Source organism: Anopheles coustani, chromosome 2 (genome assembly GCF_943734705.1).
Source record: "Anopheles coustani chromosome 2, idAnoCousDA_361_x.2, whole genome shotgun sequence".
Lineage (NCBI taxonomy): Eukaryota > Metazoa > Arthropoda > Insecta > Diptera > Culicidae > Anopheles > Anopheles coustani.
Window position 1 is genome coordinate 31,001,804 of NC_071289.1, and position 16,030 is coordinate 31,017,833.

The following is a 16,030-nucleotide window of genomic DNA, read 5'->3' on the forward strand; positions in this document are numbered from 1 at the left end:
TCGCGACGGAAAGTAGCTCCCTGGAAAAGTGTTTTGTTGACATGCAAAAGACAATCTTGTTTTCCAGGATTCTACGACTCCAGCACCGACTGCGGAGAAATAATTGCTCGGTAAGTAAATAACAAACGCCTCTTGGCGGTAATCTACTTACGGTATTGAAAATATGAACGTTTTTCCTGCAGGTTTTCTCATCTCATCTGTGCCAATCAACAAATGTGCCATCGTAACAAAGTGAAACAAAATGTACAACAACTTTAATACGAACCGATGCAACAATTGCTTCCGCGTAAACTGCACAAAACCGTCCACGAAAACGAAGATAGTATGCCCGCATTGCAAGCTAATCAAGTATTGTAGCGTTGAGCATCAGGTATTCGATTGGAATATACATCAACCGTTCTGCCAAGCGGTTGCCTCTGTGATGAAAGCGACCAACGCCGAACACATACTCGGATGTGCGGAAGCCATCCTGGATAAGCGCGTTGATGAGCGTGACCGTAAGCGACAGTTGCAGCGGAAAATTGACTGTGCGATATTCTTGGCGGGCAAGGTCCTAAATCGTCCGTTGGAGTACCATGAGCGTATACTTCTACAACACCCGCTCTTGTGCAACGTTTGTCAGAATGTGTCGTCAGGAAAGCTAAAGCTTTGCGGAGATTGCCATCAGGTTGCCTACTGCTCCCAAGATCACCAGGATCAGGATCAACTCAAACATTCCAAGTGGTGCAAAGAGTATGCGCTCAATTTTATGTTGAACCACGGTGAGTATTTTATCTAAACTTTTATGGTATAATCAATATTTGAAATATGGTCCATTTAAAATGTTTTATTTCTTACTATTTCTAGTTGAACCAAAAATGACTAACCTTACACACATTCCCGAGCTGGACGACATATCGTTTCCATGCGATAACTATAAGTTAGCCGGCGCTGTAACGGGCAGGGAACTTCGAAAACCATCACCTGATATACCTGCCATGAATCAGCTGGAAGACCTGAAGTACGCCACGCACTTTTCCTGGGTAGGTACAATCCTCTACCTGTTACAAACAACTGGCATACCGGACCAGTTGGGAGACAAACTGGTCATTTACATTGTCGGCGCATGCAAAGAGCCCATTTATTTTAATCGTACAACTTGCGCCGCACTTTTTGCCTACTTACCGAAACTAGAAACGGTTAAAATCTGCTTCATCGGGCCTGAATTACTAACCACCAAGAGTACCGTTTCCATCAACTATCACGGGGGTCAGAAGGTAGAGCATATGTACTATAGATCGCTATACCACGAGCTACCGGGTATCTTGGAACATCCCCAGCTCATAGTTGCAATGAACTGTGGCTTTAACGATATCAACAATGCATCACAACACACCTGGCCACAGACAATACGCTCCTTGTTGGGCATTAAGAATGTAACGTTTGCATTCACCTCGTACACCTACGCGGAGGCGATCGATGACTGCACGATTGTACTGGGCGAGGCGGAAAGGCTGTACGAGGAGGAGAAGTTTACGTTCGTCAAGCGAGCGGCCATCAATCCATTCCGTGATCTCCAACCGTTACGCAATCCGGACATCCTGGACGAAAAGGATGAGCTGTACTACGATAATGGGTACCTGTCCATTGCCATTAGAAAATAGTTCGGTGGCAACTGAAACGAATTTTGATACGAATTTATCACACGCAATTTTATCAGCATTTTGTTTTACTTTTTAAAAGAATTTTAATATAAGTCCAAAGTGAAACTTTTACCAGTAAGGAATTCAGAATTTTTGTAACATCTTTTTTAAGAACTATTTCCAACGTACAAAGCATTTGAAAACATCACACAAATAAAATATAAATGTTTAAATGTAACGAATAACTTAACGATGTGGTTTGTTTTACGGTCGTTGGTATGTTTATTGTCTATCAGGTAAAACGGGTATTTGTTGTTAATCTTAGTATTGTCCAGTTGAGTAAAAATCTCCTTGGATTCCGCGTCCCTAACGTCAAGAAAAAAAAATATTTTGTGTAGGATCCCTCCCACACCGGTCACCAGGACCGATGTTTGTGGGATGTAGACGGTGGTACTAGCGGGGTATCCAGAGATCGTTCACGGTTTAGTTCACCTTCAGGAAGTCGGACGAGTGCTTCACCCAGAACACGCCACCGTTCAGCGCGATCGTGCAGTAGACACGGGCCTCCTCGCTCAGTCCCTTCGGCGCTACCCAGTTGAAGGTGATGGCGTTTGGTGGGGTGGCAATCTTCTTGTGTGTGACGGCCGACTGCAAAGGAAGTGGGGTGGAGTGGTTGGAGGACATTATATTGCATTTCAATTGGCAGCAGAAACCGATAATGGTGAATGCACCCGTCGCTGGTGCATTTTTTTTTCTTTTACGGCGCGAAGTAACGGTAAGCCTATGGCGAATGTACGGTCACACTTCCCCTTCACCTCGCCGGTGGGGTTATCGATACGCTGTCAAAGATCTGAGTGAACCGATTTGATGGTAATTTAACCAGCTCAAAACAACCCGGTTGCAGCTTCGTCGTGGCTAATTAAAATCTATTACATGGCTCGTTCGATGGTATCGTGCCGTTTAACTGATTCTTTTTTTGCGTTTTAATGCAAATCAGTATAAATGCAACCCCAGGTGCACAACTGGTAGTGCTTCGCCACTGGTGTAAAAGAAATCGGATGTAGTATTGGAGACCCTTACCGCCTTGGAGTTGCCGCAGTCTAGCTTCTGGATGTAGTTGTTGTTCGGTGGCACATCGAAGGCACCGACCGGGGTTTCGCCGACACGTGCCTGGCACAGCAGTCCCTTGATGGTATCCTTCGCGCTGTTACCTATGGTTGCCATCGAGAGGAAAGTATAGCATTTCTATGATTCACAACGACCAATCAATCACAAGTGTAGCACCTACCTTGGACGGTGATCGTAACACCTTCGCCTCCCTTGATCTGCTTCTTCGACAGGATGATCTGGTACGGGGCGGCCGATTTCTGCGGGTCGGTGTGATGCTGCGGGATCATGTCACCGCAGGCACCGTCCGGAGCACCGGCGGAGAAGCTGAAAGCGGGAGCAGCGCACATGGCCACGGCGAGCAGAACACAGGCAAAACGGAACGCCATTTTTAAAACTGTAACGGAAATGATATATGGTTACAATATGGGATTATGATTTCCTAAAGAGGCAAATTTTTGTAGAATAGCCGGTACTGATTTAGAGTTGAAATCTAGTGATAAAATTCTTGGTGATGGATGGTGTTGATCACAAAATCATATTTAGATGAGTTCAACTTTAATCTGATCACTGATCACACACAACTTTGGACATTGTTGATAACCTACAATAAAACCTCACATGGAAGCATGAATTTTATCTGCACGGACATGCATCTGATTCGGCCTTGCATTCTGATATGTGGCAATCCTTATACTCGTGTGTTCTATGATTTTGATGACAATTTAAAACTAGTTGTCCCAAACACAATCTGCATCTACCCGACATCAACAGCTGAGGTAGCAAAAAACAAAAAAGCGAAAGTGTCTCTGATCCAAACGACAGTTAACAGATGGCCCCCAAGCATATGTGTGTCCGCATCTTCGATCGGGGAGGGGTTGGTGGTGTGAACCTGTCAACCGGTTCGCAATGTAATTATGTGCATACACCGGGCGATCGTAGAGCCTCCTCTTGTATGCCGTCTCCGGGGAATGAGTGGGTCGTACAAATTACCATAATCGTCTCTTCGAGATCGTAGGTTCCTCTGCAATAGTGGCAATGATATAGAGACGTGTACCGTGCTATCCGTTACTGGACTGTGACAGCATCTCAACCGGTGGCGTGGCTTTTGGGTCAATGCTGAAGTGCGCATACATAATCAAGCTAGGCGTCTAAACCGGCACTGCGAGACAGACATACACACCGGTTCGGAGCATTAAGGCGATCGAACAGGTCCGACACAACCCCACGCCGTACCCTCCTATCTACTATTTCCGTTCTCAACGGATCATTTGAAAACCAGGGAGTTTTTTTCTCTTCTCGTTACGTACACGAGAACCCATCAATCGGGAACAAGAAATCAATCACGTCTCGCCCCATACCACCGAAACCGCAGACACCAACGGCGGATCAGTACACGATCTCTGCGAAGTGCGCGTTGGCAATTTCGGAAGGCCTTGAAGCGTGGCGTACGTTCAAACATAGCGCTAAGCGCGCAGGTCATTCACCAGCCTGCAATAAGCTGGTGGCGTTGTACCGACACACGATTATGGAGGAGAACAGGAGGGTATACAACAACGTTGAGAAATGTAGCAAATGTTGGCAGATAAAAAAAGTCTGATTGATTTAACTAAAACTGGTATTTGTTTTGGGTTTTACCCAAATGAGGCAGAAAAACATGAGAGGCACAAAAGTGGAAAAAACAACCATCATTTCACTTGCACCAGTGATTGGAACAAACTGGAAGGGGATTTTATAAAAGAACAAAAAAAAGGATTTCATCATCCGTAGACATTTGATCTGACCGAGTAGCGCGTGTGTCGGCAGGAATGATCCGACAAGTCGTCCATCCATCATCGGTGGAGAAGTGGTCTTCGGCCATTTGCCAATTTATAGACCCGTCTCAGACAGTCCCCTCCAGACTTAAACCCATAAACGTTGTCTAAACCGAACGACCGAAGGGCAAGGTAACAGTAACTGGTTTTTGTTTAGGCCGTTTGTCTTGCGAGGGACACTGAGAGCTTTGAAGATCGTTTTTTATGGCTCTACTCCTCCGAAAATCCTTCCCAAAGCGGAAATCCTTCAAACCGTTTAGACGACAGCTTGTTCAGATTCGGCCGAAAGTGTTGGATCGTTAATTTTGCAATTGGAACCTAGAGGAGTGAAGGTGAACGAGGGGATACATGAACCGTGACCAGTGCCAATCCGTTGTGCTAGGGAGGTTTTAGCCTGGCCTGTGTGTCGTGCCCCCCTGTGTCGCTGTGCAAGACAACTTCTTCAAGCGAACGGAGCAAACCAAAATCTTGCCAACGGGTTGTACGGTTTATATGGACGATGTGGCGTCTAACGAAGGCCAGCCGCTTTACTTCTAATCGGCTCTGTAGGAAGCACAGCATAGCACCCGGGGGGATAATGTCGAGTCATTGGACGAACAAAATGGTGGCTTTCGAGGTTTTGCATGATTGCGAGGGGTAGATTTGAATGCAGCTCAAGTTAAATTTGCTTCCTCAAACTGCTCATCGGAGGGTCATCAAACAGCATCACAATTTTATTTTTGAAAAAAAAAATCTTTTTATGTGATCGTTAAATTGTTAAGTGTATAAATTCATACATTAACATATACTAATGGCAGAATGTGTCTAATGGCATAGGGTGATGCCACTTATAAGCTAGACAATCGATGGCAATGGAGTGTTTTAAAAGTCATCACATTAATAAACTGGCGGAAACAGTAATTGCTACAATGATTCGAATGCGGAACCTTGTAACGTTACTTCCGTTTCCTAAGAAAAAAAAACCTACTATTGTTATGGAACTCCGTTGAAACATTTCCTTTCTTTAACTTTACTGCAAGTGTTAAAAAAAAATTACGCAATGGCGGTTGATCAGTAATACCGGCGATCAGATACCGGATAAGACGATGATAAGTGCGGTCGGTAACGTTTCTTTTCTGCTGCTCTACATCAAAGCATGGGAATATTACTCATCGCTCACAATTCAAACACAATTGGGGTTTACCCTAATGCATTCACTGAATCTAATTACAAGGTTTTGAAACCATATCCTCCAGACCGCTTGCAGTGTTAATTTCAAATTTGGAGTTTCCATTTTGTCTCCCTGTACAGCTCTTTTGTGTTAGGATGCCGAACACATGTCGAAACAATATGGCTACCAGCTTCCCAATTCCATATGACTTAGTCGCACTGTACGTTTGTTAAAGCGAGGTCACTTCTTACTTTAACTCACTTGGATTGTCACAAACCATATACGGCCACCTTTTCGCTTCATTTTGCAACGTGAGTGCTTCGAAGCGGTAAACGGTAAACTTGTTCACAAAAACTCACAAAATACTACTCTGGAGAAAACTTACCCGAAAAAGGTCCTGGTAGTAAACTGGTTGTGGTGTAAAGACGCGACGAATGGCTTTTCTGGCACCGACTCTGAATTGATCCTCTCGAATCGAACTCAAACCGCTTAGTGAAACGAATGTCCGCGCAGCTTGAAGCTTTTGTTGCACGCTGACCCACGTTCGGACCTGGGCGTTTGAGGCTGGTGTTGGTTGTTGGAACTGAAACGCGAAAAAAGCCCACGGTGTGTTGGTGTGGCGAGATCGGAGGCGCGAGGCTCCATCGCAGCGACGATCGCGTATTCGAATATGCCGCCGAATCTCAGATGAACCAGCATGAGAAGAAAAAGCGAGAGTTCTCGTCGAGGGCTTGAACGCACGAGGTGAATCGTCTGGGATGGGGCACGAAGCTGCCGCTGGTGGGTGTGACGTAATGCCATGTGCGTACGAGCGCTTCTCACCTACCTAACCGTACGCCGTAATGATGGAACTACCGATAAGGTAATTAGCCCAGTCACACCGCCGCCACCGTGTATACTATGAAAGCCGAAAGTTTAACTGGCTTTATTGTACTGATACCGAGTGTATCGATTGGGCCGGGTTGGGAATGCATTGCGAGCGGCAGTAGGTCACCTCAAAATCATTACATGGGACACCAAAGATCACAGCGTTAACAATTGTTAAGGAGTACTAATATATGGAGACTATATTTAAATTTTCGGATTATTGAAGGTAAGAAAATAATATTAATGTTTTTTTTTAAAGAGAGAGTTCAAGTTAATTTTTCCCAAATTTAAATGGTTCCAAACCTTTATGATCTGGTGTTGATTCTTATTGTAAATTGTAAATTGTTCACAGGCTACATTTTTAAATTCTTTACTTTGCTGGACAACAGCTCTTCAGGTGAACTTCTGGCGTCACTAGATTGTACCTCCCTCACATATTATTTGGTATTGACATTTTTGAAAAAACAGAAGATTCAACTACCAACCGGTATGATGGTTTGCTGAACAAGATTGCCCGTGCATGCACGGGCTGGCTTGGATTAACGAGGTGACGGCAAGGCGGACATGTTCGTCACAAGGCGAGTCATTTCTGGTGTGTAGTTTTGTGATACTTACGAAGGCATATTAAATTAGTACTTCACGCAACAACCCATTGCCTCTTAGTTGCAGGCGTTAGCCGACGCCGGGTAAGAAAATATGCATGTTTATGATATTACATCATTTCGTGTGGAACTTGCTAATACAAGTTTCTCAAAAATTAACCGTTTGAATTGCTTAAAAAAATAAGTATACCGTATTTTTCCGTGTATAACGACCCAAAAAAAAATTATTCAATTTTTATGAATTTGAAAATTGATTTTTTTTTCTAATTTTCATCAGTTGTAACAATGTTATACGTGTTTTAACCTCCACTCTATGATCGAAACAAAAAGTTACCCGTGTATAACAACCCCCTTAATCGGACTTTGATCAATTTTGAACTAAAAGGGGGTCGTTATACACAGAAAAATACGGTACTTTTGATACCAACTTATTCAAACTTCATCTGTTATGACGATTGCATATCTTTAGGCGCTGGAGTCGGTGTTGATGAAAACGGAGTAAAAAAACCGTTGTGACCTCTGTATCGGAGTAATACTTATTGAGCAAAGAAATCGATAATTTACACAGCGTGGTGGACTAACCCAGCAGAGCAGAAGTGCCTGAACATACATTAAGCAATACGGCCAGGTCATGCTTTCAGAAATAAATGAATTTAAAAAAAACTTTAATAAAACATAACATGCCTTTCCATCTACGGTTTCTACAGTGAAAGTACGCAGCCACATTTTTGGAGTTTCTCCATCAGGTTACCATGGCGATGCGGTACGAACAACCAATCCCTCGACGCCATTTCTCTAACATATGGACGCGCGCGTCCTGGTTGCGTGTGGTGAACGCAGGGCACCAGACTTCCCGCGAGACCCCGGCAAACATTACGGCATACACATTGCTCGTGCACTCGAGACCGCTCCCGGTTTCAGTTGGTCGGCAGAACCGAACCGGAGCAGATCGCGGTGGCTGACGCTCGTGTCTCACACCCGGCAAGTGCCATCTAGGTAACACGCGAGCCAGTTTAATCAGTGGCAGTTGCGGCACCGGTAGATTACAGCGCATTGTAGTGCATCGTGGTCCACCGTTACTGATAGTGAGCGTTAGATTTTGTTGGAAAGTTTGCTGTCGTTAAAATAGGATGCGATTGTTCCAACCTGTACCGGACCTGTGGGCGTATGTCAGCAGCTAAAATTACACCGCGTTAGAAACACTCAAATACAAATCATTTCCTATCGCGTCCACGGTGCTGCACACTTGCATTGAACTGGGAAAATCGGAAGCCCATACGGCTAAGAATAACCAGGTTCACACTGGTTTCTTTTCGGTTCACTTGTGTCTCGCAGCTCGTCTCGCTGGCCTCTATGTTTGTGTGTTTATGTGTGCCGTATGTTTGAGCGTGCTTTTAAAATCGATCGACCGAGTATTAGTCTGGGGAAAGTTGATGCGTAGGGTGAGCGGCGGTAAAAGAAAATAAAACCCACCCGAAAAAGCCGCAGTCAGGCACGCACTCACTTTGGGCTTGTAAATTGTCCAGCCCCGAAAAAGGACTGTTGTAAACGTCTCATTAGCGATAAAGGAAAATGGCCGGCGTTCTGTTCGTCGTCCACATTCCTTCCGCCCGGTATGAGCGGGAGCTGCGACGGAAGGAACAGGAGCGTCTAGCGAAATCGACCACCGCAACGACGGAAGATGAGAAGGATGGGGAAAAATTGAACGGCAAGTCGGAGGAAACGCAACCGTTCGTTACACCACAGCCGAAGAAACCCGTTTCGAAGGTAAGCTAAAACGTGCTATATATTAGGTGCACGTTGCGCACAAAACGAAACACCACCCTATGTTAGCACGAGTTGGCCATGATTAGGGCACGATGGAAAACCAACCAGCTGGTGACAGGCCTGAGGTAGAGGCTATTCCGATGTCGATCGATCGACATTTTGCTTGATAACGTCGAAGGGAAACCATTTGCGTACCCTTTCCGATTGCCTTTATCTGTGACACCTATCAATTTGCATTTCAATAGAATAAAGGGAGCAGGGCTCCCTTAACGTACATGGGTGTGCGTTATCGATCGTTGATCCTGTTCGACACAAGTTCAATGCGTCGTTTGTAATCGTGTAAATCTAACAGGTCCGTCCTCAAACTACCATCACCACCAACGCGGAACTGCCGACCGACATCATGGACGGCGATGGCGGTTTCCGAAATGGCGCGAAATCCGTTCACCTTAGGCTGCATCACCTCCGATCGCGAAATGAGGAAAACACTCAAGCGGTTTCCTATTTCTCCGTTACCCTGTTTTTTTTTCTTCATGTATTTATTGGCGATGACGCCATAGTGCAGCCATCCGCTCGCAATAAAAAAAACCCAACAAACAAAAGCATTATTATGTCTTTTCGGAACGATCGTACGTGAAGATAAACTCAAAAGAAACACCGACGAGCCATCCTTGCCAGCCTCGCACCATGCAAGTCAACTTTTAGGTTCGTTCGGTTCAAAGTGGTTTACTAACTCTGACACTTTATGTCTCGAGCCTTATTGATTCGCTGTCGGTTTGATCAATCCTCAAAGAACCGCTGTTTGAACAGCTGACTAAGGCGAAATATGCACTGTGCACGTGAACCACAGGGCAACTATGGTAGCTGCAACATTCGATCCACGGCTTCCGGTGGGAAGTAATAAACAGTGGCTGGCATTGCACGTTGCTAATTTTAGTAAAGATACCTCAAGAGCATTTGTTTGGTGCGGCAAAGCGGGATGCTTTGATGTTTAACTTCTCTTTTGTATTACAATTTGAATAGCAAATTTAAAGGGTTTTTTTCTGGCCAATGAAAAAACGTGCTTTTCAAAGCTGTACTTTAAACAGTCACATGTTTGCTCTGCTCTTAAAATTCCAGTGGGTGGAGTTGACATCCAATGATATATTACAAAAAAATTACGAGCAAACTGAGTATCCACCTACGCAATGGGACAACACCGAGGGCTGTGGTAGTGACAGAGAAGACCTCTTATTGGTACTTCGAAAAAAATATATCATGTACCTCTCGTAACCGATTTGGTAATAAAAACCAAAAATGTGTTACGTCAACACAATTTTGAAAAATTATATTGATTTTTGTCAATGTTTATGCACTTTTTCTTCATAGTGGGACTTTACATGTTTGTTATTTGTTGCAATTATTTGTTGTACCGACGGGAAACGTATTTTCATCCTGCAAATGCCGCAAGAAGCACCTTTAATCGTGTTTGGTATAGTCCATGTTGCACTTACAAATTATAGCCTTGTTAGTTGTTGGGAGCTCTACTGGACGTTCTTATCACCGTCCATATATTCTTAAACGCGAGATGTCAACAAGTTTTTATGTTAACGCGCAATGATTCACAAACGATGCCAGACGGTATTTTCCTACGACGACATTGTGGAAGAACGTGGTCATATTTATTTACTTTTTGATTGGCACCCTTCCCTTGTCGATAGTCAGCTTGCTACTATCCGTAGAATACATTGAAATCCAACTAGAATGAAATGTGGGTCTTACGGAATTAAGTGGGCTCGATTTGGTTTGTATGTTAGTGGCTTATTAATTATGGAATATTTCCGCTCTGTCCATTAGTTGAATCAATAAGATTTCTTATTTCTAAATATATTTTCGGCACCATGCTGTACTATTTCACAAAATCACTTTAAACTTGACACTCTTTGGATGGAATCCAATTTCTAAACGAATTTTCTGTTTGAACTTCGGCTGCTCGTGTCTAAGCCATGGGGACAACCGCGAGCGACCGTTTATCGCGACGCTCGGGACGCACATGCATGGTCCATAAAACCCCGACTTCATGTCGTGACTTCACGTGTCGGTTTCATCTGCGTGCTTCCTCTGTGAAGTCACGTCTCACGCTTGGAGGGGTGTGGCTACCGCTTACTGTGCGTCGGACCCTATATCCAAGTGTTGGCATATGTGATCGCGGTTTAAAAATAGACCGGAACGGAAGCAGAACACTCCATGCCCTCGCCGAGCAGCCGAAGAAGTTTGTCAATGTTTTCTGGCGGTTGGTAGGTGATCGCGTAGCACACACAAACACGCGCACCGAACTCGCAAACAACCTCTCCAGGAACGGACGCCCCAGTTCAGCGACTTATCAACATGTTTTCCAACTGCACGCGTTAATGCACGATTGCACAGCGTGTACCATTTCTAAACAGAAGCACATTTTGTTGGCAAACACACTGGCTAACTAACTTGTTTTGGCTATTCCTGTTCGCCCTTTTTCTCGGAATAGATCCCTCGATCCAGCATCATAACCGCGCCGGATGACGACGACAGGGTGGCGGGGGATGCTGGTGCCGCACCGACCATAAAGTTTATCGACCAAGACGGCGAAGAAATTCCGGGAAAGCCGGGCGATGACGACGAGCCCAAGGATGACGACAAGGATGGCGACGAGAAGGGCAAAGACAAGAAGTCGAACTTTCTCGCCGAACCGTTCGATCGTGCGTCGGCCCTACGCAAGTCCTGGGACGGTTTCAGGGATCTGCTCGGATCGGCACGGAAGGAGAAGACAGCTCGCGAGGAGGCGGCCGAGAAGCTGACGCTGACCGGCAACTCGTCGATGGAGGAGGTCCTGAAGACGATCATCAACGAGAAACGCCTTCATACCGCTGCCTGGATCGAAACGGACCAGGGAAATGGTTTTCATGTGCGTCGCGTTTCTTTTCGGGATTTCAAGCTTCACAGCCCTTCAATGTTCGCTACATATTGGTTTGGTTTTGTTTTTTCGTGGGCCCTCAGATCATGTTCTCCATCGAGTCTGGACCGATTTGCGATGATGTCATCTATATGCTGAGTTCGTGGGGCGTTGGCCAACGGTTTAACTCGACCATCTCGATCACCTCCTGCACACTGTACAGCCAACCGCCGGTCGTGGAAGAACAGCAGGAAGAGTAAGCCATCGAAAATCTCTCTTCTATTCCAGTTTGCCTAAAAATATGTGTGCATTTTTCCTTTTACAGAGCGGGAGGCGAAGTAAATAAAAATAATGACGGAAGCGCATGGAACACGTTCCTTTCCACCGTTCGTGCCCGATTAAATGTGGCGCAAATTGTGGAAGAAGTAAAACACGATGCTCAAGTATCGTTCGATTTCGTGTCCATGCTTGCGGTTGCCAGGTAAGGAAATAATTATTTATTAAATTATTTCTGAACATTTGGAAACATTTGAAGTATGAATATCCCGCAAGTCATAAGTTTGATGTACTGTCTATCTATTTAATGTTTTTTAAATCTCAAATCTTCTTATTTCCTTTCATAGTATTCTGGCTGCGTTCGGACTGGTCGAAGACAGTTCGGTGTTTCTCATCGCCAGTATGCTCGTCTCACCGCTCATGGTAAGCGCCTAAAAGTATGCTATACGGTGGTACTGCTCGAATAGTACTCGAACTATTTGTAACCGTTCTTTCTAAAATATCGTCTACCTTCCGCTTCAACTCTAGGGACCAATCATTGCCATTATCTTCGGAACCGTGGTCAAGGAGCGCCAGTTGCAGTTGATTGGGTTGAAAAATGAAATCATTGGCATCATGCTCACGGTGACGGTGGGCTTCGTTTTCGGGCTGATCGTTTGCAGTATCGACGACCGGTACAGCGTGGGCGAGGGTATAACGCACGAGATGCTGGCCCGATGCGAAACCCATTCGTTGTTGGTCGGTATTGCTATCGCACTGCCTTCCGGTGCAGCCGTCGCTATTGCAATTCTGGGTGAAAATATCGGGTCACTGGTCGGTGTGGCCATTTCGGCTTCACTGTTGCCACCGGCTGTCAATGCGGTAAGATAGAAAATCTTCCTCACAGCTTCTTTAGATAATGAAATTACGTTTATTTTCTCGCTTCAGGGAGTCCTTTGGGCACTTTCATGTTTGTACTTCCTATTCGGCTCGGAAGAGTCCCGCTACGGTACACTAATCAAAACGCAGATTTACTCCGAAAACCAAGGCTTGGAGCTGTTCACCCTCGGGTGCATGAGCATCTCGCTGACCCTACTCAACATTATGTGCATCTACCTGGGAGGAGTCATGTTCCTAATTGTGAGTTCACCTTATTCAGTGTAACTGTTGAACGTTTTTTCACATGTATTCGGTAACCTTTTTCCGCCGTAGATCAAAGAGGTAGCCCCGGTGGTGCCGAAGGATCAGAAACAGTTCTGGAAGCACGATATCAAAATTGCGCGTGACTACAACCGCACGCTGCACACGAACGATGGGCTATCGATGAGCAAACAGCTGATCCATGAGCTGACAACATTGCATCACAACAACGACACCACGACCGGTGGCCTGCGTAGTGATTATCTGCTGAATTCGGCCTCGAAGGCTGGTCACCAGAATACTTGGTCACCGCGGCACAACTACCATCAGCGCGATCACCGTCCGACGATCCAGGAACTGGAGGCACTCTACCTCAGTCTGTCGGCCAACACGACCGAGAACCAGTTCCACCATTCGGCCCATCACGGTGGACTGAACTATATGAACTTCGATCGTTTCGTGAGTTTTTCCTCCGGAGTAATGTACCTACGCAAATTGATTAACTGTCGGATATTCTTTTTCTTGTTATTTACAGGCCACCTCACCTACGCAGCATCGGCGCATGAATCCTCCGAGTCACGGTGGCATTTCGCGCGGTCGCTTCGGTGAATCGCTGCGCGGTACCTCCGGTCCGCTTTCGAAGATCCTGGAAGATGTGGCCGCCGGTACGTCGGGTGCCAAAGCCGAGGGAGGCCATGGGCAGGCGCACGGTGAACGTGGTGGCCGTACCACCCGGAGCTATGGGCTTCCGAGCTTCAAGCGAAGCTCCAAAAAGTTCACCGTAACACCGGCGTACGATCCGATCCAGAAGGAGTAGGAACCAACCCGTGTATGCCATCGTTTCGGTGTGTGAAGAGTCTTCTGTATCTTCCTTAGGTCACGCTGTGTCGGGGTCCGTGAAGAAAGCAAACAAAACACTACAGCTCGACACGGACCCACGGGCAGGTGTCTATTTTAAATATGATCTAAAATGCACTTAGTTATCGGCAGCTCGTAGAATGAGGCTTCCGGTCGCCAAGGGACAACCATGGCCCTACCGTTATACATCATATGGCGAGCTCCAGCGAGTTCGCGCAGTTTAATTTCTCGATTGTAAGCGTTTTGTAAATTATCGTATTTGTTTTCCTTCCTCTTGCGTTACCCTTTTCTCCTCGTTTCGTGTTCGCCCCGTTCCGTCTGATGTTGTTCAGTGCACAGTTGTAAATATTCGTGTGTGCGTGCTTGAACACGGTTTAGCAAGTAAGAAGTGTTGCCAACAATGCCTAGTCTTGTGGTGCCTTCAGGTCCCGGAAAGGTGCCAGGAAGGTACCAGGTGCTACTGTGATGCACCCGTTGCTGCGTCCGCCCCCTGCTGCCCAGCCCACACCGTTTAAGGATATGAATGTACTTAATTGAGGATGTGTTGCTTCTCGGGCTGGGCAAGGTAAAGCGAACGTGGTATAGGTTTTAAGGAAAAGCAAACATTGGGGAAGTATAGAAGGACCTGCGTCGTCCAAAGTCTCGTTGAGGCAACATGCTTTTTGTATACGAAAATTGCAATAAACGAAAAACTAATGTTGCAAAGAGTCCAAAGCGAAAAGTACTGCTTTCTTTATTTGCAAAAGGTGTATATGGAATACATTTCTATCGAAACGTTTCCACTCATAGTTACTAACGGCTCTTTACTTACCTATTTTTCGGAGATCCGAAGTTCAAATACGAATGTAGAGTAACGTCCTAAAATAACAGGTATTGCAAGCATTCTTTTCATTAGGAAAACGTTGAACTTAATAGATTTTCTCAATAGCTTAATTTAAGAGCAAAAGAACGGCAAACTTGTTTTACTGCGAACATTTTTATAACATAACATTTTAAAATCATCCCTAAAATTCAAAATTAGCGTAGAGTCATATTATTTATGTCTTAGATGTCCTTATCATCGATTCTTCAAAATCAAAAACATACCATAAAAAAGCAAAAATCTAAAAGACAGAAATCTTTCTCTTAGTGTATCGAACATGAATAAACATTAGTTTAAATCACGGTGGTTCTTATATTATGGTATAAAACATAAAAAAGGATTAAAGTAAAACACTTAGGCCAGAACAAACAAACACGCAGTTCACCTAAAGCTATTGCAACCAAAACCTCGACTTCTCCAAAATATGGAATTACTAGCGGTCCGATGGCATCACCATTACAAAACACTAACAAACCACATGTTCTTGAAACTGTGAATATTGTGAAAATTGAATTAAACCATACTGTATTGCAAGTTCGAAAAGTTAAACCAACGTAATAAATCGGTCAATCGGCAACAACAGTTATCTACTATTAAATGGTTTTAAATTGTTGCCACTCAATGTTCTAATAGTGTCATAGAATGCGACTTAATAAAGTTAACTATGCAAAAAATAGATTTGGAACTAGATACGTTTACTATGACTTAAGTAATTGATGAAAAGATTCATGCAATGAAAAAATATGTCAACACCAATCGTCATGCTTAGAAAAAGGTCATTTATTATACTAATTCTTCACCTCCAGCGATACATGTTTCGTTTAGGAAACTAAAACACTAACCTCGACGAATACTTGGGTTTATTGTTTCAAGCACTTTCGTAGTAAACACTTGTGTCCTCGAGCTGTTCGTGTGATGACAGTTGGTTTTAAACTTTCGAAAATGATTGATCACGCGTTCGAGTGGCTTTAGTTGCAACGGGTTTCTATGGTTACCTGGTTCGATCGGTTAGGAGACTAAAAAAAATAAAACAAACTTGCACCACATCCCTCCCTGACACTCCAAACGGCACACTTCC

At 44.8% G+C, this 16,030-nt stretch overlaps 3 protein-coding genes across 3 annotated transcripts; 2 read left to right on the forward strand and 1 right to left on the reverse strand.

The window, feature by feature from the left end:
• Nucleotides 1–37: 37 nt before the first annotated feature.
• LOC131267539 (uncharacterized) lies at nt 38–1,827 on the forward strand. The gene is made up of 3 exons (XM_058270443.1): nt 38–110; nt 183–761; nt 847–1,827. The coding sequence occupies exons 2-3, from the start codon at nt 242–244 to the stop codon at nt 1,641–1,643; spliced, it is 1,317 nt and encodes a 438-aa protein (XP_058126426.1). The 5' UTR covers nt 38–110; nt 183–241; the 3' UTR covers nt 1,644–1,827.
• Nucleotides 1,828–1,912: 85 nt separating this feature from the next.
• On the reverse strand, nt 1,913–6,235 carry LOC131267540 (putative defense protein Hdd11-like). Its single transcript, XM_058270444.1, has 4 exons — nt 6,079–6,235; nt 2,911–3,126; nt 2,703–2,833; nt 1,913–2,270 (listed from the first exon to the last, which is right to left on the reverse strand). The coding sequence occupies exons 2-4, from the start codon at nt 3,116–3,118 to the stop codon at nt 2,106–2,108; spliced, it is 504 nt and encodes a 167-aa protein (XP_058126427.1). The 5' UTR covers nt 3,119–3,126; nt 6,079–6,235; the 3' UTR covers nt 1,913–2,105.
• Nucleotides 6,236–8,072: 1,837 nt separating this feature from the next.
• Nucleotides 8,073–14,804, forward strand: LOC131262745 (uncharacterized). Its single transcript, XM_058264811.1, has 9 exons — nt 8,073–8,929; nt 11,433–11,849; nt 11,942–12,093; nt 12,163–12,318; nt 12,461–12,536; nt 12,642–12,974; nt 13,041–13,232; nt 13,305–13,691; nt 13,768–14,804. The coding sequence occupies exons 1-9, from the start codon at nt 8,735–8,737 to the stop codon at nt 14,047–14,049; spliced, it is 2,190 nt and encodes a 729-aa protein (XP_058120794.1). The 5' UTR covers nt 8,073–8,734; the 3' UTR covers nt 14,050–14,804.
• Nucleotides 14,805–16,030: the final 1,226 nt, after the last annotated feature.